The sequence below is a fragment of the Rosa rugosa genome, chromosome 6, assembly GCF_958449725.1.
Source record: "Rosa rugosa chromosome 6, drRosRugo1.1, whole genome shotgun sequence".
Taxonomy (NCBI): domain Eukaryota; kingdom Viridiplantae; phylum Streptophyta; class Magnoliopsida; order Rosales; family Rosaceae; genus Rosa; species Rosa rugosa.
Genome location: NC_084825.1, coordinates 2962333 through 2988538, shown reverse-complemented (window position 1 = coordinate 2988538; position 26206 = coordinate 2962333). Strand labels below are relative to the sequence as shown.

General features: G+C 37.6%; 4 protein-coding genes across 11 annotated transcripts; 3 read left to right on the top strand and 1 right to left on the bottom strand.

The window, feature by feature from the left end:
* Positions 1–1548: 1548 nt before the first annotated feature.
* LOC133717519 (uncharacterized) lies at positions 1549–4348 on the top strand. Of its 3 annotated transcripts, none has more exons than XM_062144235.1 (3): positions 1549–1728; positions 1853–3711; positions 4023–4348. In XM_062144235.1, the coding sequence occupies exons 2-3, from the start codon at positions 2679–2681 to the stop codon at positions 4145–4147; spliced, it is 1158 nt and encodes a 385-aa protein (XP_062000219.1). In that variant the 5' UTR covers positions 1549–1728; positions 1853–2678; the 3' UTR covers positions 4148–4348. The 3 variants fall into 3 exon arrangements, with proteins under 3 accessions (XP_062000219.1, XP_062000218.1, XP_062000220.1); XM_062144234.1 differs by having other exon boundaries at positions 1549–1776; XM_062144236.1 differs by having other exon boundaries at positions 1555–3702.
* A 3038-nt stretch (positions 4349–7386) lies between these two features.
* On the top strand, positions 7387–10580 carry LOC133717808 (nifU-like protein 2, chloroplastic). Of its 3 annotated transcripts, none has more exons than XM_062144549.1 (5): positions 7387–7543; positions 8100–8250; positions 8366–8471; positions 9289–9599; positions 10240–10580. In XM_062144549.1, the coding sequence occupies exons 2-5, from the start codon at positions 8188–8190 to the stop codon at positions 10426–10428; spliced, it is 669 nt and encodes a 222-aa protein (XP_062000533.1). In that variant the 5' UTR covers positions 7387–7543; positions 8100–8187; the 3' UTR covers positions 10429–10580. The 3 variants fall into 3 exon arrangements, with proteins under 3 accessions (XP_062000533.1, XP_062000535.1, XP_062000534.1); XM_062144551.1 differs by having other exon boundaries at positions 7410–7543; positions 8082–8250; XM_062144550.1 differs by having other exon boundaries at positions 7417–7543; positions 8091–8250.
* Positions 10581–18459: 7879 nt separating this feature from the next.
* On the top strand, positions 18460–21249 carry LOC133714630 (protein TEEBE). Its single transcript, XM_062140790.1, has 3 exons — positions 18460–18685; positions 19558–20055; positions 20421–21249. The coding sequence occupies exons 1-3, from the start codon at positions 18598–18600 to the stop codon at positions 20939–20941; spliced, it is 1107 nt and encodes a 368-aa protein (XP_061996774.1). The 5' UTR covers positions 18460–18597; the 3' UTR covers positions 20942–21249.
* A 155-nt stretch (positions 21250–21404) lies between these two features.
* On the bottom strand, positions 21405–26206 carry LOC133714631 (cytochrome b5 domain-containing protein RLF). Of its 4 annotated transcripts, none has more exons than XM_062140791.1 (6): positions 26073–26206; positions 25487–25563; positions 24941–25301; positions 23215–23349; positions 22452–22502; positions 21405–21780 (listed from the first exon to the last, which is right to left on the bottom strand). In XM_062140791.1, the coding sequence occupies exons 2-6, from the start codon at positions 25517–25519 to the stop codon at positions 21683–21685; spliced, it is 678 nt and encodes a 225-aa protein (XP_061996775.1). In that variant the 5' UTR covers positions 25520–25563; positions 26073–26206; the 3' UTR covers positions 21405–21682. The 4 variants fall into 4 exon arrangements, with proteins under 4 accessions (XP_061996775.1, XP_061996777.1, XP_061996776.1 ...); XM_062140793.1 differs by having other exon boundaries at positions 25487–25558; positions 26073–26144; XM_062140792.1 differs by lacking the exon at positions 26073–26206 and adding an exon at positions 25849–26030.

Below are 26206 nucleotides of genomic sequence, written 5' to 3'. Positions count from 1 at the left end.
TCAATGCGTGAATGAATTCTATCACAAAAAAAAAATAAATAAATAAATAAATAAAATTGGCCAGTCTCTACAATTCTCAATTGTTAATATTAGTGGAAATTTTTTTTTTTTTAATTTTGTTGTCAATAAATCAGTGAATGAGGTCTCAGTACATCAATGCATTAATAGATATTTTTTGTAATTTATATTTTAAAGTGCCAGATCCAATAAGCAAGGGGAGATTATAACATGCCCATTACTCTTGGTTAACATTATCATTACCCTAATTATAGTATTGTACATACCGAGTGGACGTTGTGATTAGCCTACCAATCAAATCGGTCCAGACCAAAAGAAAAAAAAAAACATGGGAGTGGGTCAAAGGCGAAAGGAAAGGCAGTGTCTCATTGTGTGTCGTTTTCTTTGACGACAAGTCGGTCGGCGCTGGATTCTCACGTGCGCCCAGCACAACACGTGACCCCAATATATATAAATATATACTCCCAGTCCCATGGGGAGATTTGCCAAATCTTGAGCCTGATTCGAAAAGATTAGATTCTACTGCCATTGTTTTCTTTTTCTTTTGGATAAATCTCCGCACAGTAAGGCCATGTTTGGTAACCAGAAAATTTCATTTCCTTTGGGAAAGTGTTTCCGGAGGGGGAGGGGGAGGGGAGGGAACCAATTTCCCTCACTTTTTCCTTTCCTTTGGGAAAATGTTTCCCTTTCTTGGCTGTCCCAAACGCAGGAAAGGAAAATGTTTCCTTTCCCAATGCCCACTTTCCGGTACCAAACATGGCCTAAGTTTATATTTACTTTCTGTAATTTTGTAAACTTTGTCGAGAGCATAAAAATTTACTCCATCTCTCTTATTTAGTATAAAATCACCTATTATTTTTTGTTGATATTATTTCTATTTTTAAAGATCGCATAGCATAACGGTGTTCGATTAAATGTCTCAGACAAACTTAGAGCTTAGAGCTCATTTTCTGAATTTAGCGCTCCAATGTCAATCTTGCACTGCTTCAGAGTAAGATTTAAGTGTTAAAATATATTGTATTATGGAGTGTCAAAATCACTTCAAATTCTGAATTGATTTTTTTTTTTTCATTAGTAGTAAGCTTTTGTGATGTGGTTACAGTATTATAGCATCACAGCTGTTTAGTTAGGTTGTTTTGAGTTGCAACTCCAAAGCTTTACATTCCAATGGCATCTTCTACATTCTTCCTATTTGAGACAGATACCAACTTATTATTTGCGGGAAACACTGGAGTATGGGATTACATTTCTTCATGTTTAATGGAACTATTTTTCTAACATAAAGCAAGTCTTTATGTGATAAAAAAGGGTGCAATGAACCAACAAAAAAGCATGAGCTCGTTTAGCTTTAATAATGGGGCTATTCATTACTTCACTTAATTAGAAGATAAAGTGATCTGCACTTTGATGTGTGTGTGTGAAGAAAATTAAGGAATCGTATTGAGTTTCTTCTAGTTGGATAGAGACTGATGGTCCTTTTCGAAAATGGCTCAAGTTAAATCTATCCCTACTATGACTCTATGAGAGACTATTACTATTGCTTGTTAGGGACGAATTCTGAAGAGTCAAGACTAGGTTTACTAGCTTGGTTTTCTTACGCAAGGCCAAACAAAGGTGGAGTAGCATGCAGTGGCATCAAACTATCACATTAAGCAAACAAAGGATGATAGTGTTTTCTTATTCTACATATCATTTTCAGACTCGTTCCATGTAAGAATTAACACGCATTACGATTATCATTCCTTTTCCTGGTATATGGTAAGGATATACAGTATATACTTTGCTTGTAACACTATTTTTACCTTCTACAACCTCTGAAATACTCCATTCACAGTAATTTTAGCTTCAATTATATCCCTAATCAACATAATGGCCGGCTGAAGGAGAATCCTCATCAACAGTAGAAAAGGGAACACCGGAAGGCGCAGTTAATTCCTTGCTCTCAAAGAAATGAGATTGCTTTGCTGTGTCAAAGATGAGCTCCAAAAGCTTGAGAAGCTGGTTGCCAGAGGAAAATTGTCTTAGAAACCCTGTTGTTAGGGTCTTATCTCCAACCGACGTCAGTTGACGTCTGTCTCTCACAAGATCGGCTTCATCTTTCCAGAACAAGTTTCTTCAGGTCCGGCGTCGCTGCAAAGCACCCAGATCGTTGGCTTCATCTGTGAAGATCGCCGTCCTCATCTTCGGGTCGCGTCGCTTCTTCTCCGTCGCACGACCCGTCTTCTGCAACAGATCCGGCATCATTCCAGATCACCGTCGGGTTTCTCGTCGCCCAGACCTGTCGTGCGCCCTCGCCCAGCACCGTCGTCCTCCGTCTCCCAACGCATTCGCGCGTCCAGACCCGTCGATTTCCTCTTGACCTGTCGCGCGCACTCCGTCGTCCAGACTCTGCTGAGCTTCGTCCTCCATCGCCCAGCACTCCGGCTCCGTCGCCCAGCCCCGGCGGTCCTTCTCTCTAGATTGTTGGGTCCTTCTCTCCAGTTCAGAACCCAGACCCGTCTTCTCTCCAGGTCACCAACCCGTGCAGCAGAAAAAAAAAAAAAAAAAGGAAAGAAATTGTTGCACGGCCTGTGTTATTTTGTTACTTTTTTGGATTCTCTTATTCTTTTTATTCCGCTGCATACTCTGTGATTGTGTGATTTTGCTACTATATTGTTACGATGAGCGGTGATGAATGTGATGAATGTGAAAATTCTAAGATCAATGAGGTTCAAAAGATTGAGGGTTCTGTCCGAAGTTCAGATGGTGGTTCTTTTGTAGGTCCAAAACTCAATGGTACCAATTTTCGAACATGGAAGAAGATTATGTCTGTCCATCTTCATGACATACACAAGATGGGGCATGTGACTGGAACAACCAAAGCTCCTAGTGAGGAAGATGCGGATGCCTATGCTAAGTGGGAGGATGATGATGGATCTGTGATGGCTCTCTTAATCAAAGCCATGACTGAAGATGTGCTACAGTTGGTAAAAGAGTGTGAGACTGCTGAAACAATATGGAAGACATTGAGGGATTTGTATACAAATGAGTCTGATTTTATAAAGGTTCATGAATTGATGTGCAAAGCTGCTAGTATGCAACAGAATGGGCAACCGATAGTTGTGTATTTCACCAAGCTGAAGAATGTATGGGCTAAAATTGATCAGAAGCGTCCTTGCACGATCAAGAATCAGGAAGATCTTGTGTGGTACCAGAAGGAGAGGGAGCTTGAAAGGGTTCATGTATTCTTGAGAGGGCTGGATGAGAAGCATAGCAGTGCCAAGGGAGAATTGCTCAGAATGACAGACCCTCCTAGCCTAAACACAGCTTTTACATACATCCGTAAGGATGAGTCTCAGCAGGAAAGTGTCAAACATGCACAGGTTGAAGTGTCTAGCCTAGCCATTCAGGCCAAGTCACTTGCACCTTTCCTTCAGCAGCAGAGTTCAGTTCCCCTTCATCAGCAAGGTCCTCCACAAGGCTTCACCAACCGCCCTCGTCCTCAATGCTCTTATTGCAACGACCTTAGACATGTTCGAGAGACCTGTTGGAAGCTGAATGGGTACCCCAAAAAGAAAGGTTATCGTCCTAAGGCAAAGGCAGTTGCGGTTCAGTTGATCCAAGAACCAGACTTCTATGGCGTGACCGGGCAGGATCATCATACTGTAGGTGGGGCTGCTCCTACAGCCTCTATAGCTGGTCATGGTAAGACTGGTATGGCTTTAAAGGTTTCTAACTTTGATGGTTCTGATACATGGATTATTGATTCTGGTGCATCCGATCATATGACTTATGACAAATCATATTTTACTTAATTGTCTTCTCCACCTGTGTCCTATGTAACCAATGTCAATGGTGAGGCTTTTCCCGTGTTAGGGTCAGGATCCGTGCGTGTTACTCCCACTTTAGAACTTCATAATGTGTTATATGTGTCTGACTTGTCTCATCACTTGATATCTGTTCCACAGTTGAATACTGAGTCTAAATGCGCCGTAACCTTTTATCCTATGTATGTGATCTTTCAGGATCTTCTCACCAGGGAGATAATCAGTCGAGGGTATCTGAGGGGCAAGTTGTTCCATCTGGATCAGACATACGCATGGGAGAAACCAGGAGCACAGTCTCGCGCCGTTTTGACTTCGAATTCTGATAAGCTAAGTGAAATTTGGTTGTGGCATCGCCGTTTAGGGCATCCATCTTTTAGTCTTATGAGAAAAACCATGCCTACTCTGTTTATTGCTGTGGATGAGTCTGCTTTACATTGTGAGACATGTGTTTTGGCCAAGAGTCATCGTGCTACTTATTCTCCAAGTGTTTCTAATAAAAGTGTTATTCCTTTTGAGTTGATTCATTTTGATGTTTGGGGACTTTCTAGAGAACTGACTGTGTCCGGTATGAGATATTTTGTATTGTTTATCGATGATTGTACGAGATTGTCATGGGTTGCTCTTCTTAAAACCAAAGATGAAGTTTTTCTAGCTTTTCAAACTTTTCATACTATTGTTCAAACACAATACCATAGCACCATTAAAGTCCTCCGTTCTGACAATGGGGGAGAATATGTTAATCATGTTTTTCAAGAGTTTTTCAAAACTCATGGGATTTTTCACCAAACCACATGTCCACAAACACCAGAACAAAATGGAGTGTCCGAAATAAAAAACCGTCATTTACTTGATATGGCTCGTGCCCTTCTCTTTAGTGCCCATATGCCTAAGTATCTTTGGGGTGATGCTATACACGCTTCCTCCCATCTTATCAATCGTCTTCCATCCAGTGTCCTTCAGGGAAGAATTCCATTTGAGGTTCTTGCATCTCATGTCTCCCTACCTTCATTTCATAATCTTTTAGCTCGTGTCTTTGGTTGTGTTGCTTTTGTCCATATTCCTAAAAACTAGAGGTCTAAGTTGGATGCCCGGGCGCTTAATTTGTTGTTCCCGCTGGTGTAGTTGTTATTTCCTGGTGTGGGGTTGGTCTTTTCTTATCAGCTTGCTGGCATCTGTTGTTCTTACTTTCATGGTAAGCATTTTGCTTCCAGGCTTATTAATCAGATTCTTTTATTTACCGAAAAGAAAAAAGGATTTCTTTTTCTATGCTTTTTCAGTTTCTGTCAGGGTGCTGATCATTGCTGTTACAGCCATTGTGTGTGCCATTATCAACTGTTTGAAATATTGTGCAAGTTCTGTTCTAGTTTCTGCCCGGATAATAAGCAGTAACAGTACCAATATCGTCTCCAAAAAAGTAGCAATGGACTTACGAATTGATTAATTTTCAGTAGTTTGTGACACATAAGTTGAGTTTCCGACAATCAAGTGGTTCCTGAGCAACATGCCAGGAGTGAAGCCTATAACTTTTGCTGCTAAGAAAATTGCAGAACTCACACATAACTATAGCTACTCCAACAATTTTAGGTTTAGGTGGTTTTGGAGTAGTATAAAAGAAGCTAGGCTTATCAAAAATGGAATACAAGTGGTTGCCAAGGTCCTTAGCAACAACAATTGATAGGGCCAAGATATTTGGAAGCAGTTTATGGCAGAAGTTGGGACCTTGGGAACAACTTTCCATATGTGATCTAGTTAGACTCTACCTTCACCCTGCAATTAAAGCCCTTTAAACTGCTACGATTCTACGAGTACATGAAGAATGATTCTCTTAATGAGTTCTTGGAGAAGTACAATTAGGGAAGACATACGCATATGCATACATACGAACATGAATTCAACAATTGTTGGAAGAAAAGACACTAGGACACTATTACTGTAAGTGAGTCATTGACTGGCTACCAAAGTGGACATGCATGGAACATGTTTAACAAAAAAAAGACTTGGCAGTAATGTCATTTGCTTCGTGTGATCGAAGAGGGAGATGAGAAAAGCACAGAGGATGATGCTACTGGTAGCTCTGTCGTGCATTCGTCATTCACCAGAAGCAATTGATCCCTCACGTAGTGCAGTTGTTGGGGGGCACAAGGAAATCACTCAAGCTTTCCATTTTGAACATGCATTTGCAATCTCCGGCACTCAGCAACAAATTTCACTCAACATAGTGGAACAGATGAAGAAACTAGTACTTCATGCACGCCAACGCCTTTTCTTATAGTGATGGGCATGAAATTGAGCTAGCCGTTAAGTCTAATAGGTAAAGAGACAGGGCTTCTTGGGTGCGGACGGTACGGATTTCCCGTTTTCCCCCACTTTCCGGCCACATTTTCACATCTTAACCGTTCAGTTTTTAGGTCATAATGTATAGATCACCTCTACAAAATTTCAGCCAATTTGGTGATCGTTAAGGCATCCAAAACTGCAATTACCATTATAAATACAAACGGTTCCGGTTCGACAGATTCGGTCCGTTCGTGTAAATTGCAATTTTGAATGCCTTAACGATCACCAAATTGGCTGAAATTTTGCAGAGGTGATCTATACATTAGGACCTAAAAACTTAACGGTTAAGATGTAAAAATATGGCCGGAAAGTGGTCAAAAACTACAATTTACCATTATAAATACGAACGGTTCCGGTTCGACAGATTCAGTCCGTTCGTGTAAATTGCAATTTTGAATGCCTTAACGATCACCAAATTGGCTAAAATTTTGCAGAGGTGATCTATACATTATGACCTAAAAACTGAACGGTTAAAATGTAAAAATATGGCCGGAAAGTGGTCGAAAACAGGAAATCCGTACCAAAATTTCGGTACGGACGTCCGCACCTGAGAAATATCCGGTAAAGAGATTGTTGTATTTCTTTTAGTTCACATATTGTCTTCATATTACTGTCATAGAAGCTACTAAAATCCTGCTAAAATAGGCGAATTTCAGTACTATATTTATGTCCAATATATGAGATACAAAGCCCATATTATCTAAACAACATTAGCAATAACGCCCATAAAATGGAGATCATATCCATAAGTTGTGATAACATTGTTGAACATGAGTAACAAGGTTTAGTCCATCTAACGCTCGAGGGTCAATCTTGATTACTTTACCTTATAATTCTAGATTTTGGTTAACAAACTCTCTTCTCTTAATATTAGATAAAACATCTAATCAAAAATAAATATTTTTTACACTTGTTCAAAAAAATATATATACATAATAACTTTTTACAATGTTAAAGTATGTTGATAATAACTTTGGGTGCGTTATTAGTTCCGTCAAGTGATGAGTTAATTTCGCATTCAATCATGCTTAACTGTTATTGGACCGTGAAAAATACGGATAGTTTTAAATGAAATTTATTATTTTATTTACATTACTATTCTCAATTCAAGAATTTAAATGAAAAATTTTAAAAATTGAGCACCAATGGGTCAAAGCCAGATTCCTCTTAATCGATGCTTCAAGTGTTCAACAGTTAGAGACTTGTGTCGTTTGGTTACTGTGAAAAGACGTATAAATAGGAAACAAAATTACAAGTAGAAACTAGAAACACAAAGACGTGGTGTATAAATCATCTCCAGCTTAAAGCTAGCCGACTCGCTTCCGTGTTCCAATTTCAGGCCAATCTCCCTCAAGCCCCCCCTCTTCTAATCTCATCAAATTGTAAGCTATCTACTTCCAATTAATTCGCTCATAATTTTAGGGTTAAACGCTGTTTTTAGTTAAATCTATTCTTACTGTTATATTCATCTAATTTGTTCTTAGTTTGGTCTCAAAAGATGAATACTTGATGCCTTGCTTCTGGGCATCTGGGCTTCTTTAATTAATCTTCAGTTCATTGAACCGGGGTCTAAAGCTCTAAACTTGATTTAAACCGGCGGCTGTTTTAATGTTTTGGTGGTTTTGGCTTTAGTATAAACAGAATCAGGAATCAGTTTCATGTTGAATTAGCTTATAAGAATATTAATTTCTAAGTATTAATGCTGAAAACCAAGCACCCAGAAACCGTGATTCAGTAATCAAAGAGTTTCAAGTTTTTAGGGACTTGTAGAGTTGGGTTTATTTTGTTTTCTAAATGTTGTATTGCATTTGAGGGGTAAGGTGCACTGCATCCCCCCCCTGACTAGGTGTATCTTTCTTTTTGAAATTAATAAATTTCTCTGGCACCGTAGAGGTTAATGTTTTTTTTTTTTTAACTAAGAAGTTTTAGCTCACCCAGGTTTGCATTCCTGGATTGCCGGTGGTGAAAGGCCACAAAAGTCCATTCGTCCTCTCGTCATCAATTTCAACTTGCATTTGAAGCAGGGATGAAAGCTATTCTTCAAAATCCGCCGTCGTACTACATGGCCCAACAAGCACTTCGGCAACCGGTATCCACAGTTTTCATTCATTTCCCATTCATTTGAAAGAAAGAAGGAAAGAAGAAAAAAACAGTTTCCCTCTTCTTGTTAGTCTGTAATTTTTAAAAATTTTGTTTCTTTGCAGAGTTGGAGCTTATTATCAGGAGGCTCCCTTGTTTCATTCACTAGAGGGCATAATTTGGTGCGGCAGAGCTCACGGCTTCAGTTACCTTCACCTTCACGCAATCTAGGTTGGTTCCTCTTAATTGAAATATATTATAGTATTTTCTTTGTTATATTACCCTCCGATGTAACCCCAAAAAAAAAAAAATTACATTCGGTGAAACTGATTGCTCTATCATTGATTTGAAAGCTTCAATTTGATGCACTGAAATTATTCAAACTTTTCTCATTTATTATTGAATTCAAAGAGTATTGAAAGGAATCAGGAAACAGAATATGCATGAAAATCTTCTAAAACCATCAGATACCAAAATTGGTTCTACTACTATATATTTAGAAGACATACTTCGTATATTCTTAGTACTTTTCACAACCATGAGTGTGTTTACCTTTGTTCACTATTTTCTAATAGTTATCTTCTATAAATTTCTTTTGGGTAGGAAAACTTCTCAAGCTGAAATTTGTGGTCTTAAAGGCTCTTTTATTTTGTGCTGTCTGGTCTATGCTTTTATAACTTGTTGCTCTCTTATATGTGTTTCTCCTCATTTCAGCATTAGTTTTGTTTGTCCTTCATGTAATTTACGCAAGTATATATCTTACCCGTGTAAAGGCTACCTAAGTGAAATTAGTGGAAACTCATATTATTATAGTTTCATATTCCAAAATTAACATATTCATACTCGCTAGTCCAAACAATGGTTGTTTAAAAGCCATTTGCAGCCTTTCATTACATCACAAGAGCATGTCCTTTTGTGAAAAAGCTTACTATTCAATATAGAAATATTCTTTTTACTGTAAAGGGGATGATGTTATTCATGTAGTATGTGCGGCTTGAGTCTGTTTTTACTTTAGTTTGGATAATGATCTGATCTATGAACTGCACAGTTGTTAAGGCGGTTGCTACTCCAGATTCAGCCGTGGAATTACCATTGACTGCAGAAAATGTGGAAAGTGTATTAGATGAAATCCGCCCATATCTCATTTCTGATGGGGGGAATGTGGCATTACATGAAATTGATGGCAATATAGTGCGGTTAAAGCTACAAGGAGCATGTGGATCATGTCCGAGCTCTGTTATGACAATGAAAATGGGTATTGAGCGTCGTTTAATGGAAAAAATCCCTGAAATAGTTGCTGTGGAACCAATAGCAGATGAAGAAACAGGCCTTGAGCTGAATGAAGAAAATATAGAGAAGGTAATGTCTTCATTTGACTATATGAGGCCTTTATAACTATTAAATTAGATGTACTTTTCTGTGAATGGTCCATGTAGATACTATATAGTATTGCACTACTGCTACTAAGAAGATTTTAGTTTGGAATTAGGTTGCCTATGTTTTGATTTTGTTTCTAGTGCCTCTGATGTCCTTGCATTTTTTGTTTAATTGAAAGCTTACTTGGAGTGAAATCTATGTCCCCTGCTTGTATTATCATTATTTCTCTCCCTCATCTGTTCTTAGGTGCCAAGCACTTCTTGAGTAGGTTGTTGGTGCTACAGTATTTTGGAATAATTGTAATTGAATAATGCCAAGTGAACAAATATTATGAGAATTTAAGAGGGGATGAATTGCACAGCTTGTGGGGTGGAGTTTGTTTTTGGGCTTCTCTATGGGCATCAATTTCTTCAGCTTTTAAAAAGTAGATTGTTCTTTGCTATTTATTTAGATTTGTCTGCTGCTGTTACGTCTCTAGTTGGGGTTTCTTGTTGGTGATGGTGTGTGAGGAGCTTGGATATATTGTCCACTTGTTTGTCATTGTTAGTTTTTTGGGTTTTCAATAATACCTGCTTCTCCCAAACAAAACAAAATTATCTTATGTATGTACAAACTCTTCCAGGTACTTGAAGAAATTAGACCCTACTTAGTAGGGGCAGCAGGTGGATCTCTAGAACTTGTGGCAATCGATGAGCCTATAGTCAAAGTCCGGATCACAGGTCCTGCTGCTGGGGTGATGACTGTTAGAGTTGCTGTCACACAGAAATTGCGTGAGAAAATCCCTACCATCGCAGCAGTTCAACTACTGTAAAATAAGAATCACATTCAAATTTGCAAGCTGGCTACTTTTCCAAGCTGGGGTTGTAATTAGTAGTATCTGCAGTTTAGGTGATTAAACAAAGAATATTTTGCATTGTACTTATTTTTCTTCTTGATAAATAAAAATATTACATATCATCTGCATTTCCTTGCTTTTTGGTGACAATATTCAACTCTCAATCCATATATACTGGTGCATAAATCTACCAACGCTCAAGGCCTGCAGCCTCTATGAGGAGGAAAAACTGGAGAGGCTATTCAATGGTATGAATGGTTACCAACTTCTGATGCTTAGATATGACATTTATGGTCCTAGATGAGCTTCTGAGTTTTGCAGTGTTTTTGGTTTCCTTGTTGACAAAATTCTGGTGGGTTTTATTTCTATTTTTTACTTTCTTTATTATTGTTATTTTATTTTTTCACAGGCCATAACATATGTGGTGACTTCATGTTCGAGTTGTTTGGGAAGTACAAGGACATGAATTTGGCTGTTAAAATTCATGCTACCTCTACTTAACATGGTAGGATATCTGATAAAGCTCAATCACTATGAAGAAGCCATTGAACAATGCAGTATTGTAAGTAAAATCCTTCACAAGAAATTGTCAGCCGTTGTATTACAGTTCCAGTTTCTAAGCAGCTAGGGAAGTAGAAGAGCATAGCTTCGGCTGTGTTAAAATCCATGCCACCGGCCTCTCCCTTAACATGGCAGCATCTCAATCGCTATATAGCCATCGGACAATGTAGTATTGTAAGTAGATGCAATCAAGAAATGTATTTCATTAGTTGTACCGGGCAGTTGAATTATAGTAAGCTCATTTGGGAACTGAAACACCGAAGTTGGAGTTGGACTATAAACATGTCTATATGTCTTCTTGCCTTCTGGGAATGGAGTCTTCCTTACTGATCAGTGTATCTCTAATTTAGTGTTTTCCTTATTGCTTCACTCTAAACCAATACGTGTGCATCAGGCACAATCACTTCTGATCAACTCCCTTTTCTTTAGTGATCTTCTGGAACAGGTACAGATTGACGGGATGTTCACTAACTTGTTAATTGAGTTGAGAAATCCCGTCAATCAACTTGTTAATTGAGTTGAGAAATACCTTGATGAAGGGACGAAGAAAAAACTAGTAATTACGTATCATAATCTCCATAATATTAGTAATTCCAAATAATAACATGCCACAACTTATCGACACGTGAGAGAGAAAGTCGAACTTACAACTAACCGACTTATATTTAGGGTTAAGCCCTAAACTCGCAACTAAAGCCTAAAGCTAATTAATCAACCTGTTAGGATCTATTATATATTGTCTTAGGCTAGTGTGTTGGTTTGCCTAAATGGCTGCCTATTGAACTAGGGTCGGGTCATCTTGTAAATAGACATTTAGGGTTGCTTACATAGAGAACTATATAAGGCAATTTGTCTCCAATGTAAGATCCATTGATATAATGAATGAACAATTTATCTTTTAATTTATTTGTTTTCTCTCGTAATTTCCTCTTTCGCATTAGAAATTTCTTAGACCTCAATTCATATGGGTGAGGTCGTTCTTCTAGCAGTGCAAAACTGAATCAGTTCGATGGAGAGAAATTCTTAGGTAGGGACTGACCTACCACGTGGCAGTAGGACAGTCCAATCAAAATTAAGAAAGAACTTTGCATATCCCAAAATTAGCCCTCTTTTAATAAAGCAATATACTCAAAACATCCCTCTATAAGATTCTGATTTGGCAGCCCTACCGCCACATGGTACGGCTGTCCTACCTAAGAATCTCCTGTTCGATGGATATTGAGGGTTTTGAGCGAACGGAGCCACAGAGGCATAAAAAAAATAGAAAATTACATAGTAGCACATGACCAAAGATGTAAACACAAAAAACCTACTTGCAAAAAGATTTATACAAATAAGGACATGAGCCCAGGCCCAAAAGCCAAATGAATCAAGCCTGATTCCCAATTTTAATGACAAATGACTAAAATACTTGAGTTTCATCATAATTTACGACACTGCCACTGTCCTAAATCGAGTTTCATCAATTTCCAAACTCACCGATTTGGAAATCCTTCAAATTCTCCTTCCACAGTGAGAATTTCAGCTAGAAGCTTTGAGGGAAGATGATCAGTGACTAGAGGCGCTCCTAATAGGATCAATTTCACTTCTGGAAGTGGCCGGAAAATGGAGAATTTTGCTGGAGAACACAACTGCTACAGTGACGGTTTGGTCAAAATTGATGGTTTTCTGGCCAAATCGCCGTGACCCACGGGTACCAACGTGTAGAGGAGAAAGAGACGGTTCTTTTATGGGTGGTGGCGCGCCGTTTGGTTGCCGGATGCCGGAGAAATCAAGGAAAAACGGGAGAGGGCCGACGCGGGGGAGAGAGAGGAAGAGTGAGAGATCGGGGAAGAAGAGAGAGAAAAGTGGCTGGGTAGGTTTCTGACCTACCCACAGTAACTTTCCAAATTACCATAAACAGTAACTTTCGTATTTCGCTTATAACTTTTGCATATGAAGTCCGATTTTTACGAACCAAATATGCACGCCCTCGGTTTAACGTCCTCTACGACTTTCATGAAGAAAAAATTTTCAAATTTTGACCCGGTCAAAAAGTAAACTTTCAGGGCCCCCTAAAATATCGAAACTTAAATAAATTGTATAGAAAATCGTCATTCCTCGTTTAATAACAACTAAACATGAAAATTTTGATTCCGGGCGTAACAAAGGTTCTGTAGTTTACTTTGATATACATGAGGAGCAGATTCATGAATTTAGTATCACTAAGGTTCTGTGGTTTACTTTGATATGATCGGCTACTGTCAATGATATGATCTGCTAATGTTCAAATTGAATTGATCCGCTACTTTATAGTTTATTGTTTATGTTAATGATATGATTTTCATTGTTTATGGTTCAAATTGGCTATTGTGTGGAGGTGCAAAAGGGTGATAATACAAGAAATAATCGAACAAAACCAGTGAGAAAAAAAGCTCCGGCACGTAGGAAAAAGTGCAGTATCAGAACTGGACGAGTATGAGTACAGTAGCAGGATTGGACGAGTGCAGTAGCAGGATTAGGTGATGACGAGTGCAGTAGCAGAACTGGACGAGTATGAGTACAGTAGCAGGATTGGACGAGTGCAGTAGCAGGATTAGGTGATGACGAGTGCAGTAGCAGAACTGGACGAGTATGAGTACAGTAGCAGGATTGGACGAGTGCAGTAGCAGGATTAGGTGATGACGAGTGCAGTAGCAGAACTGGACGAGTATGAGTACAGTAGCAGGATTGGACGAGTGCAGTAGCAGGATTAGGCGATGACGAGTGCAGTAGCAGAACTGGACAAGTATGAGTGCAGCGAGGGCAGTAGCAGGATTAGACGAGTGCAGTAGCAGAACTGGACGAGTATGAGTGCAGCGAGTGCAGTAGCAGGATTGGACGAGTGCAGTAGCAGGATTAGGCGATGAGATAAGAGTAGTAGGAGAGTGAAGTTTTGTGAAGTAACGTAAAGAGATTATTCTCAAGAACTGGACGAGTATGAATGCAGCGAGTGCAGTAGCACGATTAGACGAGTGCAGTAGCAGAATTGGACGAGTATGAGTACAGTAGCAGGATTGGACAAGTGCAGTAGCATGATTAGGCGATGACGAGTACAGTAGCAGAACTGGACGAGTATGAGTGCAGCGAGTGCAGTAGCAGAATTGGACGAGTGCAGTAGCAGGATTAGGCGATGAGATAAGAGTAGTAGGAGAGTGAAGTTTTGTGAAGTAACGTAAAGAGATTATTCTCAAGAACTGGACGAGTATGAATGCAGCGAGTGCAGTAGCACAATTAGACGAGTGCAGTAGCAGAATTGGACGAGTATGAGTACAGTAGCAGGATTGGACAAGTGCAGTAGCATGATTAGGCGATGACGAGTACAGTAGCAGAACTGGACGAGTATGAGTGCAGTAGCAGGATTAGGCGATCACAAGTGCAGTAGTAGAACACGAGTACAAGTGCAGTAGCAGAATTGGACGAGTATGAGTGCAGTAGCAGGATTAGGCGATGAGATAAGAGTAGTAGGAGAGTGAAGTTTTGTGAAGTAACGTAAAGAGATTATTCTCAAGAAAAAAAGAGAGTAACATAAACGGATTGTTCTCAGAAAAAAAAAAAAAAAAAAAAAAAAAGTAACATAAAAGGATTGTTCTTACAAAAAAAAAACATAAATGGATTGTTCTCAGAAGAAAAAAAAAATAAAAAGTAACATAAATGAATTATTCTCAGAAAAAAAAGTAACATAAATTGATTATTCTAAAAAAAAAAGTTACATAAAGGGATTAAAAGTCAAAAGAAGTAGTTAAAAATAAAAAAAATAAATTAAATCATGACATGTGGCAAATGGAGAGCATATTGTCCTTATTTGTAAGATTTAATCATTGTAAAGAGATTAGAAGTCAAAAGAAGTAGTTAAGGGTAAAAAAGTAAATTAGCTCATAACATGTGGCAAGTGGAGAGCACATTGTCCTTATTTGTAAGATTTAATCCTTATATGTTTAATTCAATCTTTAATGGATGTATTTGTTAAGTCATCTTTTATCAATAACTTATATGTAATTTGTTATAAAAAAAATGTTGGAAAAAGAAAAGGAAAGAAATGTTGGATTGTGGGAGGGGTCAAGGTGGGCTGGAGGTCACATGAACTGGGCCATCATTATGACCCATATTTCCTCTTTTGGTCAAAGTATGGTCACGTACCACCGACAGTGCACATGGAATTATGACATGCATGCACGTGGGGTAGAGCGTATCATTCAAAACAACTGTAACCCAAAAGATCCATCAGACCGTAGCTCGTGGCTATTTGTCAGAGTATTAACGAACACAACTCCAAAGCCGCTTTATTATTTCTTCTCTTCTGATAAGTCAGGAGCCCCATAAAATAGAGGCGGTCGCCTTATATGTTGTAACCCAAATCTTTATAATATGTATCAAGCTAATGTGATTGGTTTTGATTAGGGCTGTCACTCGGTTGGTTCGAATCGGTTATACCTATTACCAACTTCAAAACTAAAGCTTTCGGTTTCAAAACTGAGCTACCAATTACCAACCAAAATTTTCGGTTTTTAATTATATCTACCAAATTCGGTATTTCAGTTTTCGGTATTACCAACTTTAGAACAACTAATTCTTTATAATATAAATTAGAATGAACAAAACTAGGTTTTTAAATTTTATAGTCATAAACGTTGTATTCATCTACTAATTATAACTTTCTTTTGTATATATGACATCAAGTTTTAGCAATTTTCACTAAAACTAGGTTATTTAACCATCTTTGACCAAAATACATGTACTATTAATGTAGTATATGTAGTAATATTCATACTATTATAAAAGTTTTTATGTTTTTTTTCTTAATATATATACATGTATGTGTATTGAAAACTGTAGTATATAAATCTAATATTTAGATAATCGGTAGATTCGGTATTTACCAAAACCAAACAAACTTTTTCGGTAATTTTCGATTTCTGTTTTATCGGTTTCGGTTACCAAAAAGTCGGTTTACAAAACCTAAAACATTGGTTGGTATTCGGTCGGTTTGGTAATTACCAAACCAAGTGGCAGCCCTAATTTTGATTCTTTTTATTAGGAACCCCCTCTGTTTGTGGAGGAGGCGTTAAACTTTGATTGTAGAGTTTCTTAAATTTATGAAATCAATTTTTACCCATAAAAATATCATAGTAAAAATTTGTTGTCAATTGGTTTCTTAAGAATAAATTTTATTTTGTTCGCCAAAATGTGACAATTTTATTGGTTTGGGACTCAGGAAAGTTCAAAAAAAAAAAAAATTTAAAGTCCAACGGCTAACTTCTCTGATAGTCTGATGTTACTTTTTAGCCGGAGAGCTGGTCAAGATAGTCGGAGAGTGGAGACCTTGACAAAGTACCATGAACAACCTTTTTTTTATTTTTTTGACAGTGTTAGAGTATTCTAATAGGCCCAATAACTAATTCTCAGCACATGTGAAATGCTCTAATTGTGCATTGCAGCACAGTGTCTAACTACTTTGATTATCAAATGCGGATAAAGGGGTTCCCAACCCGGATGCTTAATTAACCCTTGCTGAGCCTCATTTGAAGATTTGAGCAACCAATTTTATAGTTGATGTCAACTAGCTAGTTTAATCAATCTCCTACCTCATTTGAAGATTGAGCAACCAATTAATTTTATAGCTAATGTCAACTAGCTAGTTTAATCAATTTCCGACCTCATTTTTTTTTTTTTTTTGGCAAACAATTTCCGACCTCATTTGAAGGTTCGTCTTCAAAAGGAATTAATGGAGTTGAAACCTGCTCTAAATACCTACTCTAAATTATTAATACACACGCAGCTAGCAAGAGTGAGTTTTGAATACAGCGCGCAACAGACATTATTAATTGTCTATATCGATCTAGAGAGACCAAGTGAAGCTTCCTTGATATAAATCTCCAACATCTCCCAACCAGTAAAATGATGATCCATGAACTAAATACGTACAATTTCATCAACTTTTTCTTTAATCCTCATAAATAAATATAGAAATGTTGTTAAAAGTCAATTAGCTAGGTTTAAGGTCGGCCATTAAGATGGACTTTATAAGATTTGTTTTGAGAACCTTTATTCATTTGTGCAGAGGTATCTGGGCAACTTAAAAGCACAATCTGATCTCCACTATCAATTTACCCAATCTTCTGTGTATCTAAAAAAAGTACTCACCTTTAAAAGTTATTAATTTCCTTGCCGTTCCGACTAGCTAAGTTTCAAATTAGTGACTTTATCCGACAATGTGAATAGGAAAGAGAAGTTCGAACCGGTGACTTTATCCGATAAGGTTATAGAATAGGATGATCGGACTTAATTCCTATCTAGTATGGTGAGTTAGACTGTTAGAGAGTGAAACAGTTCTAACCAGCAGTGATGGGTGCCCTAGTGAAAGGGATATTGTTCCATTGCGGGTCAAATGAAGACGATCTTGCTCGACCTCTTATAAAATCACTTATAATTTAGATATAAAGAATAAATGTAAATTGATATAATGAACCCAAACAGTTTCGTGTCACATATAATGCAATTAGCGGAAGCAAAATATTTCGCTTGACGTCCCAAATTAACCGTTACAAATGAGTTAATATCATATAATCATCTATTTACTTATTTTTTAAAAATTGAGAGATATATTATGATGTCTTTTCCCTACTACAACAACCAGCCAACCAGGAGCCACATATTGCCGACAAATTTTTAGGCTAAGTACCTTAAAGATTGTAGGGCTTGAGAGAGATGGTGGCTTGTAAACTAAAAATATGAATAATGAGCCCACACGGTTTAATTACAAGACATAATTTGCAGCGACAGAATCTGACAAACTTTCGCAGCTCATACCTACCAAATGCAGAATCTTGAAAGGACAACCATACCCCTCCACTCACTCCTAATATTCAAGTTTTTTCGGTGGGAAACATCTTCTTTCATCTTTTTATGACCTACAATTGACTAATGTTAATACCTTGTTCATGTGGTTGGAAAATCTATAGTTTTTTTCCAATAATTTCGGATGCGAGTAGAGTACGTCTGGACTCAGTACAGTATATCATATATCGATATATCAAATATACTAATTTGATTTAGAAATAGAGTAATAGACTGATTTCATATATTAATAGACTAATTTGATATTACTCTACTTATGTAAAGTTTAGCTATATATCGAACTGACTCAACTTAATGTATTGTTATATTAATATAAAATGTGTGACACTTTGCGACACCAGAACTTCAAGCCAACATACAATCATGCAGTAGATACATTATAAGTTATATAGGATTTGCCCAACAGAATTTGTAGTTTTTCTTCTGACGGTGGATTGAAGATTTTGTTTTTTCCTAATTTCAGTCATGGAAGATCTAAAAACCAAGTAATAATAATCAATAATGGAGTTCATTATGACAGTCGTACCATGAATTAAGGAGAAGAAAACGCTTCTGAGAAACAAAGGACAAACCCAACAGAGAAGGTAACGTGATTTCTGCAAAACTTACCCATTTCCCATCTTGTCCTCAACTCAGACTATAAATACCATATATAAGCACTGAACTGAACCACTACTCCCAACCGCCTCCATTTTCTTTTGGGTGAAAATGGCTCTGCTACTAGTCCCTTTTGTACTTGCTCTCTCCTTCATCTCCACTAGTCCTGCCTTTGCAGTTGCGCCTAGGCCTCTTGAAGGTAATATGCTGTTCCTCTCTCTCAAATCTGACCTCCCCCAGCTCAGTTTCTATGTGGAATATCTTAACCTGATCTACTCAGCAATGTCTTTACTATTTTGAACTATATATACTTTGCATTTCTTTAGAGATGGTTTTTGTGTATAAACACTGATCTTAGCTGTATAGAAAGGTCTATTCTTTGCTCCATTTTGTGCTCACTATCTTTGTCTCTGACCTCATTTGGTCTTAATGTACTTAATGGTGTATTGTAATGTGTTTGATTCATGCTGTTCTGTGAAAGTTGGGTTTTCTATAGTTGTGATACTTGGGAGTTTGTTGGACTGGCTTTAGATTCTGATCTGGTGGGATTTGTTAACATTGTTATTGTCCTTTTTCCCAAAAGCCACTCTCATTGATATAACCTCCCCCAGTTGTGTTGTTGTGGAGAATCTTACTTTGATCTGTTCAAATCAGCTATGTGCTTACTAACTTAACACTTTAGCGTTTTCTCTGAGCTGGTTTTTATGTAATAAACTGAATCTAGTATATACAAAAGTATGTTCTTTACTCCATTTTCTGCTCCTTATCTTTGTCTCTCTGACCCCTTTTGGGCTTACTGTACTGTGTATCTACTTGATGGAACATTCTGGTGTATTATTCAAAAGATGGGTCTTTCACATTTCTCGCATTTTCTTGAATGGCTTTAGATTCTGACCTGGGCTTGGTTTGTCCATTCATACTTAAGCACCTACAAACTGGTTTTAGATTTGATATATTTCTAGTAGATGTGTCCAGATACACATGTTAGCTACCACAACGATTTGTCAAGCTTTCTTGTTTTACTTTTTCCGAGTTCTTTACTCACCTCTTTGCTGTGCTTATTTTGTTCAGGACTCTTGGACAATGGAAATTTTGAAGAACCACCAAAACGAAGCAACCTCAAGAAAACAGTGCTCATAGGCAAAAATGCACTGCCCAAATGGGAAATCAATGGCTTTGTGGAGTACATCTCCGGCGGGCCTCAACCAGGCGGCATGTACTTTTCTGTAGCTCATGGTGTCCATGCAGTTAGGCTTGGCAATGAGGCCTCAATCTCTCAGACCATAAAGGTCAAACCAGGGTCTCTGTATGCCCTAACATTTGGGGCATCGAGAACTTGTGCACAAGAAGAGGTTTTGAGAGTATCAGTGCCTCCTCAGGCAGGAGACCTTCCTTTGCAGACTCTATACAGCAGTAATGGAGGTGATACTTATGCTTGGGGATTCAGAGCCACTTCAAACACGGCTAAAGTGACTTTCCACAATCCTGGAATTCAAGAAGACCCTGCTTGCGGTCCACTCTTGGATGCAATTGCTATCAAGGAGCTTCTCCCTGCACTGCCCACTAGAGGTACTTACCCTACAATGATTGTAACTATACTTGTGCTATTCTTTGGATAAATCTTTTGTTTTCTTATGTTTATAAGAATGGGTATAAATTTTGCCTGTGCTAATTTTGGCTCAGATCTATACGTTTCTTTGGCAATGTTATTAGGGTCTCCAAAGTGTGTGCAGTTGTTTCTGCTTTTCATCCAGCTATATCGTACATATACCTTGTATTATATTACTCATTTACATTGTTTGACATCTGAGAATCTGAATCTGAATCAAAACTCACTGCGATGTCATGACATTGTAATCTGTTTTGGATGAGTTTTGGTTTTTGGAATTACAGAGCGCATAAGGGTTTGTTAAAACTTTGAATGTCTTTTGCAGGTAACCTGGTCAGAAATCCTGGGTTTGAGGAGGGACCCCATAGGCTATTCAACTCTTCCCATGGTGTACTTCTTCCTCCGAAACAACTAGATGCAACATCCCCAATTCCTGGCTGGATCATCGAGTCCCTCAAAGCCGTAAAGTTCATTGATGCCAAGCACTTTAATGTCCCATTTGGAAAAGCTGCAGTTGAGCTTGTTGCTGGGAGAGAGAGTGCTATTGCCCAGGTTCTTAGAACAGTTCCCAACAAGCTCTACAGTCTCTCATTCACTGTCGGTGACGCAAGGAACGGCTGCCACGGATCAATGATGGTCGAAGCATTTGCAGGCAAGGATACCTTGAAAGTTCCTTTCAACTCTCAAGGAAAAGGCGGTTTCAAGGCTGCCAGTTTCAAGTTCAAAGCAGCTTCATTCAGGACCAGAATTACATTCTTCAGTTCTTTCTACCACACCAGGACTGATGACTACGGTGCTCTTTGCGGACCCATCCTAGATGAAGTTCGGGTTTCTCCTATTGCTTAGATGCTTAGAAGTTCGGGTTTAATTAGTTATATCACCATAAAACTTTAATATCCTTATAGAGATTGTGCAACGGATCTCATTCCTACGAGTTTTTGTATATTTGACCGTTGATGAGGGCAGATGTTTTACCATTATTGTAGTCTGGACAAGTCTAGAGTACTATATTTTATAACTCTGGTAATCTTTCCAATTTAAGAGAATATTGGGGGGAGATTTCTAGTCTATGTGAAGGTGTGAACCATGAATTACTGGCTTACTTTGGTCATAATCTACATCTAATAAGTAAAACAATGGTATGGTATATGTTACATCATTTGGCAATCTAAATATTAGAAGCTATCTGATAACTGTTTTATACTTGTAGTCATATTCCATAACTTGTCAAAAACCTTTTTCCCTTGCCTGGTAGAGCAGCTGAACTACTAAGCCTGCTGTGATAGCATTCATCATTTAGAATGTAGAATTTTGCTGTAACAAAATAATTTCATATTTGAATTATTTGAAAGTACAAATCATAATGTTCAATTGCATGTAGTTACAAGTCTATTAAGTTAATGAAAACAGGTTAAGATGAAGAAAAAAAAATCTGAATTTGACAGATTGATGCACAAATTATATGCAAAAGTAAAAATTGTTACAAAAATAAGATACAAAATCGGGTATGACAATATAATGTTAACTTGGTACACTTTGAATGAATTGCTGGACCAATCTGCCTGTATGAAGTACGAGTCTGTACTTTTAGTGACTGGAATTTTGCTGCCCTTGTCCATCATCTAAAGTACCAACGAGACACTTCTCAAGTAAAAAATCAGCATTGACCCAAGCATGGTATTTATCTAAAGCAATGTAGTAAGGACTGCAATAGTTAATAGCAATTCAACAGAGGTAAACTCCAAAGAAAGATGGAACCCAAACATATTTTGCTGACTTCTAGGCATTAGAGCCGTTTGAAGTGTCAACCTGCCTTGGGAAAACTATGAGGTTTACACTAAACAAATTTCAGGTACTTGAATGAGCTTTTCAGATTTCAATAGAAGCCAGCATTTAATTTGAAAGCTCATAATTGCTGAGAACAATATATTTTTATATCAGGACACAAAAAAAAAAAAAAAACAAAAATTTCGAAGCATTGTTAATTAGAATTTCATATAAAGTTAAACGAGGAGTAGATTCTAGGTAACCAGGCACCTATTCCCTCCCAAATGCAAATCCTTGATTTGGGGGTTCTAGATACCCATGGTAAAGCTGAAAAACTAATTTGCACATATCCATGGAAATGCATTTTTCGCAAATACTATATGTATGACAGACATGCACATTTTGAAGGAAAAGAAAAACCAGCCTAACCCCACTTGAGTGGGAATGGCAGGACTTTCATTTAGTTTGTTTGATAGAGAAATCTGACCGAAAAACAATATAAACAAAGGAGGGTTGCAATGAGTTTAAAATTGGGCTGAAAGTACTTAAAAAACCACTGGAACTTAAATAAATTATATATAAAGGATACTGAATAAAGAAGTGCAGTCTTTTCCCACAGCCTTCTTTAGAATATCAACACCTGAAAAGATGGTTTTGTCAGAAACAGGAAAATTGTTGTGTAGTTTATGCCAAACAAGATGTATGGAAACTCTGGACGGAGTTAACCAATTATGCTTAGCCATTAGACTACTAATTGACTCCATCGCTTAGCAGCTTTTAGATAACGGCATCATATCAATTGTAATATTTTGACGTAGTCAACATATTGGAGGGCAATGCATGCATATGTTTAAATGGAGATGATATCCTTAACATCATAGTGCCTTACCAATGCAACTGTGTTGCCTAACATCATAACTGATCCTATCACATTAACGAGTTCAGAACTGATGGTATGCATCTCTCAATGAACTAAAATCACTAGGCCTCCTGAGCCTCCTCCCTTATTATATTGAGCTAGCCTTCATCAGAAGCAAAAACGAATGCACAAATTTTTGGTATATTATTTCTCCTAAATGGCCCATACTCTTCATTTTACTGTCAGCACAGGCTACATGCTGGAGCAAAAGAATCATCAATAGGAGTGTGACTAGTGTCCTACCAAAAAATGCCTCCACAAAATTACTTATTTACTTAAGAGTATTTTAAGGTTCAGAAAGAATGTGTAGGTTGTCTACATGAGTAATACATAAATTCAGTGACTGAACTCACTCCTACAAACATTTGAACTTGAGCGGAACAACGAAAAACGAGAGACAAAAACTATCGAAATGCAGAAATCATGACCATACCTCCAGGGTGAAATCTCATGTATGGAGATAAATTGTACACACGGCCTTTTAGAACAGTCCACATAGAATCCCCTTTTTGGTGCTGTTTAACTTCATTCATGGAAATAAGCCTCTTATTTGACTGTCCCTTCAAACCTGAGACACGATAGTATATCAAGACGCTAACATTGATTAGCAATCACTGCACTTTATAATTATAAGAAATCATAAGTTACTTCCTGAATTTATAATAGCAAGCATCATAAGTTCACAATGAAAAGTTGAAAAACCTATCTCAGAACACGCTATATATGCAATTAAGTATCTTCATTCCCAGGTCCATATGAGCATTTTGATACAGGCAGACTAATCTAATAAGTTTAACTAAGAAAACAAGTACTTCCTTGAATGCAAGCAGTAAAGTTTTCTCACTTAGAAGTGTCTATTGTAGTTAGAAACCCTACGGATAATGAAGGATTAAAATTACCAGAATACATCAGTTCAGTTGGCTTGAAAGAGAAGATAAATTTATAGTTGTACTAGTATAGGATGGATATTTGGGTTGGCGCTATACTGCCACTCAAATGTAGTCACGAGCCCTGAACTATAGATGCACATCCTCAAGCTCAAACTGAGAATGGGATGTTATATCCAAATAATGGCAATTTTCAAGAAATTGAAAGTATTCCTCCCACCTGAAACAAAATGGCATCACATACCATCACTGCAAGTCACAACTATATCTACTAGATACAGATAAGACTTTATTCTTTGATAAAATGAGGCCATCCACAACATAATCCAACTTTAATTACAGATTATAGGAGTTGATGGTTTAAAATCTGAGTTCGCAATCGTCAAACTCTGTACATCGTACTGGTAGTCTTTTAATGTATGCTTATTAGAAATTAAAGATTTATACCATTAATCTTATTGCAGTTCATTATAGTTGCTTTTCTAGGTAAAAGGCATAATCCTTGGTTGCGTGCTGCTTACTTCGAAGGAAACTGGGATCGCTTCTTATTCAAAAGAAGAAAAGCAATAACATATATGAGGGTACAAAAATAAAAATAAAATCCATCAGCTGCCATATAGCATCTATCTAATAAAAGTAATTACACTGGCAATAACATATCCAAAACCAGACTTAATGGAGTATGTTATCACACTACCAATATAAACTATTCCTTGGTTCACGTCAGACAATGTGCACATAATGAAGGATCAGAAATGCCTTGAAATTATTTGCAAAACAACATTGGTAACAAGCCATCATAGAAACCTAAAAGCCCATCTTCACATTCTTAACGATTCTCAAGATAGCTAGACCTAAAAGCCCATGGCAGCTAACACTCTCTTGAAGTTGGTCCTTTAATTGAAAGGCCAAATAATCGTAAAGGCTAATGAAGGACACTAGTAAAAGAATATATGAATTAAATACCACATGCTTTCCATCAATCATCTATCAGGAAACTCAATATACTTCTCAAGTCAACCCACAACCAAATTGAGAACAGGCTTTAGGATTATCACAAGGTACACAGGCTTTTAATAAAGACAAAAGGAATTAGAACGGTTCTTGGCAAGAATCATAAACTGTACCAAAGAATAAGAAAAATTATAATTATGAATGCACCATTGCTAGCAAGATACAGTAGACAACAACAAAAGACGAAATGCGAGAAAGAAGAACGAATTTATGAAAGAGAATAAGCAATTTCAGCAGAACGAAATGTTCAACATGTACCTGCAAGGTCGGGATGTGTTCGAGTAAGCTTAAGCCAATCCATTTGGCTATACCCCTTCTCAAAAGGAACTTTGGCACGAGGTGCAGGCTTCACTGACTTTCCACCATCTCCTGATGGTACTTTTTTTGGAAATTGTGAGTATTCGTTCGTGGATGACGCATCAATAACAGTGACAGACAAAGATCCAACTGTTTTCTGTTTTTCAGAGGTGGCACCCCTTGGCACTCCACCTTTCCACATTGAACCACTATTCTGATTGCTCATAGTGCCATTCGACAATTCATCGTTTATGTTAATAGCATCTATATCTGAAGCAAGCTTCTTTGTTTCGAGAGCATCCTGGTTTTCAGGTGAGCCAACCTAAAATATATACAACAGACCTCACATTTATATATGTTACAAACTACTAAACATAATCAAAACCAAGATCAATCATGTTTGAGCAACACAAACTACTGCAAATGCCGCATTTATTCAAAAAACATACTTAAGAGTAAGAGTTCTTTCTTTTTTCTTGAGTGAAACGTAAATATCAAACTACTTGCCTGGCAAAAAGTGAAATCGTTATCAGTGTCCATTCCGAAGCTGAATGAAGTCCCCAGATTATTTTCAGCAATCTTTCCTGCCAAACAAATATTACCATAAAACATCACATTCTAATGTCGAAAACATCATTAGATGACTCTCCTAAATTATTCGATTACCAAATCGAAATGATAAGGCAATCCAAAAAAAGCGTAAGAATCGCAACATTGTTTGTTGAGAGAGAGAGAGAGCTGCAACAAGAATATTGATATTTCAAACGAACATTCTACTACGAAAATCGAATACACAGTACCAGAAGACAGTTATATGATGAGTATGAAATTAAATAGCTCAAAAATTATAAGTAAAATTCTTCAATTACCGAAAGAGGATGAGACTCTTTGACTCGATCAGGCTAATTCTGAGCTAACAAACAATGATCAATCTAACCTAATCTATGATAACTTGCGCAAGAGGGAATTAGACCAAATTGTGAATAACAGCAACAAATCAAACAGTAGCGAAAATCGAAATTGCGAAGATGGCAATCATAGCTGAGAGAATACGCAAATAGGAATAAGAAAGAGAGGAGAGAAGCTCAAGTACCGTGTAGAAATTCGCCGCCTCAAGTCTAGTTGGAGTTTCCAGGCGACCGAAACAGAGAATGTAAAATGAGAGGGGAAACAAAACGATGGTTGAAGGGGGGCCAACCCAGCCTACCCCGTCCTTGTCAACGTCAA